Source organism: Oxyura jamaicensis, chromosome 25 (genome assembly GCF_011077185.1).
Source record: "Oxyura jamaicensis isolate SHBP4307 breed ruddy duck chromosome 25, BPBGC_Ojam_1.0, whole genome shotgun sequence".
Taxonomy (NCBI): domain Eukaryota; kingdom Metazoa; phylum Chordata; class Aves; order Anseriformes; family Anatidae; genus Oxyura; species Oxyura jamaicensis.
The window spans coordinates 1,185,447-1,186,933 of record NC_048917.1 but is presented as its reverse complement, the minus strand read 5'-3'; the positions used below and the strand labels follow the sequence as shown (position 1 = coordinate 1,186,933).

General features: G+C 68.8%; 1 protein-coding gene across 1 annotated transcript in view; it reads right to left on the bottom strand.

Annotated features, from left to right (window-relative positions):
• Window positions 1–1,031, bottom strand: part of MEX3A (mex-3 RNA binding family member A) — a 12,721-nt gene extending 11,690 nt beyond the window's left edge. The window contains exon 1 of the mRNA XM_035346469.1: window positions 493–1,031. Within this exon, the coding sequence (XP_035202360.1) occupies window positions 493–976 (484 nt within the window). The 5' untranslated portion in view covers window positions 977–1,031. The remainder of the gene's footprint in view (window positions 1–492) is intronic.
• Window positions 1,032–1,487: the final 456 nt, after the last annotated feature.

The window sequence follows — 1,487 nt, the reverse complement described above, 5'->3', positions numbered from 1 at the left end:
GGGGGGGGGGGGGGGGGGGGGGGGGGGGGGAAGTTCGCGGTCCCCCCGTTTTTAAGCGGGGCGGTCCCGGTGCTAAAGGGGGAGGGGGGGGGTGTTGCACGGCGCCTCCCGACAAAAGGGGAGTCCAGGCTCAAAAGGAGGGGTCCTGGCCAAAAAGGGGGTGCTGGCTAAAAAGGGGGGGGTCCTGGCCAGAAATGGGGGTGCTGGTCATAAAGGGGGGTCCTGGCCAGAAAAGAGGGGCTTGGCCAAAAAGTGTCTGTGGGGGGGTCCTGGCTAGAATGGGGGGTCCTGGCCGAAAAGTCGGGGAGTCCCGGCCATAAAGAGGGGTGGGCCTTGGCCAAAAGGGGGATCTTGGCCATAAAGAGGGGGGGTCCTGGCCATAAAGGGGGGGGGGGCCTGGCCATAAAGAGGGGGGGTCCTGGCCATAAAGGGGGGGGGCTCCTGGCCATAAAGGGGGGGGGTCCTGTCCCGGCTCCCCCCGGCTTTGCTCACCTTGCCTCCCCACGATCTCAGCCACGTGTTCGGAGCTGGGCACCGGCACGCACTCGGTGGTGTTGGAGCTGCTTTTGAGCCTCAGCTCGGCCTCCTTGTAGAGGGCGCACAACTTGGGCTCCGCCGCCCCGGCGCTGGGAACCGGGGGACCCTTCGGGGCCGGGGGCGGCGGCGGAGGCGGCGGCGGCGGCGGCTGCTGCGGCGGCGGCGGCGGCGGAGGCGGCGGGGGCTGCTGCTGCTGCTGCTGCTGCTGCTGCTGCGGGTTATTGTTGTTGTTGTTGCTGTCCTCCACCAGCACCACGGCGGCCGAGGAGGAGGAGGAGGAAGGCTCGCCTAGCCCCAGCAGGCAGAGCTGGTCCAAAGCGAGCTGCAGCGCCCGGTCATCCTCCAGCAGCGCTCTGTCTTTGCCGCTCCCACCGAAACAGCCTAAATCGCCGAAACCCCCGTTCCTTTCCATTATCCCTGGTACTACCAGGCTAGGCATGGCTAACAAAGACTTGAGAGGGGGGTTGGGTGGTGGCGGACAGAAAGAGCGGGGGGGGGGGGGGGAGAAAAAAAAAAAAAAAAAGGCAGAGGGAGAGAAACAGAGAGAGAAAAGGACCCTCCGCCCACCTCCCCTCCGCCTGGCCAAGCCCCTTTCTCTCTGTAACCCGAGCCCAGGCACTTCCAAGCCCGCCGGGGTCCCCCCGCCGCCGCCTCCGCCCCCGGCTCCCAGCCGCCGCCGGTGCTCGGAGGGGCCGGGGGGCGCGGAGCCCCGCCGGAGGGGGGGGGGCGTGTGGGGGGGAAAAACTCTTTTGTTTGAAGGCGGCTGGGCGCAGCGGGAGCCTGCCCCGGCCCACGGCCTGCTGGGGGATGTAGTCCCCGATCCCTGCTCGCACACCCCCCCCGCGGAGCTCCGCGAGCGGGGCGCGGGTGGGAAGGGGGATGCGTGGGAACCGCTGGGGGCCGGGATGGGAAACAGCTGGGGGGGGTATAGGGTAAAGGGGGGGGGGGGG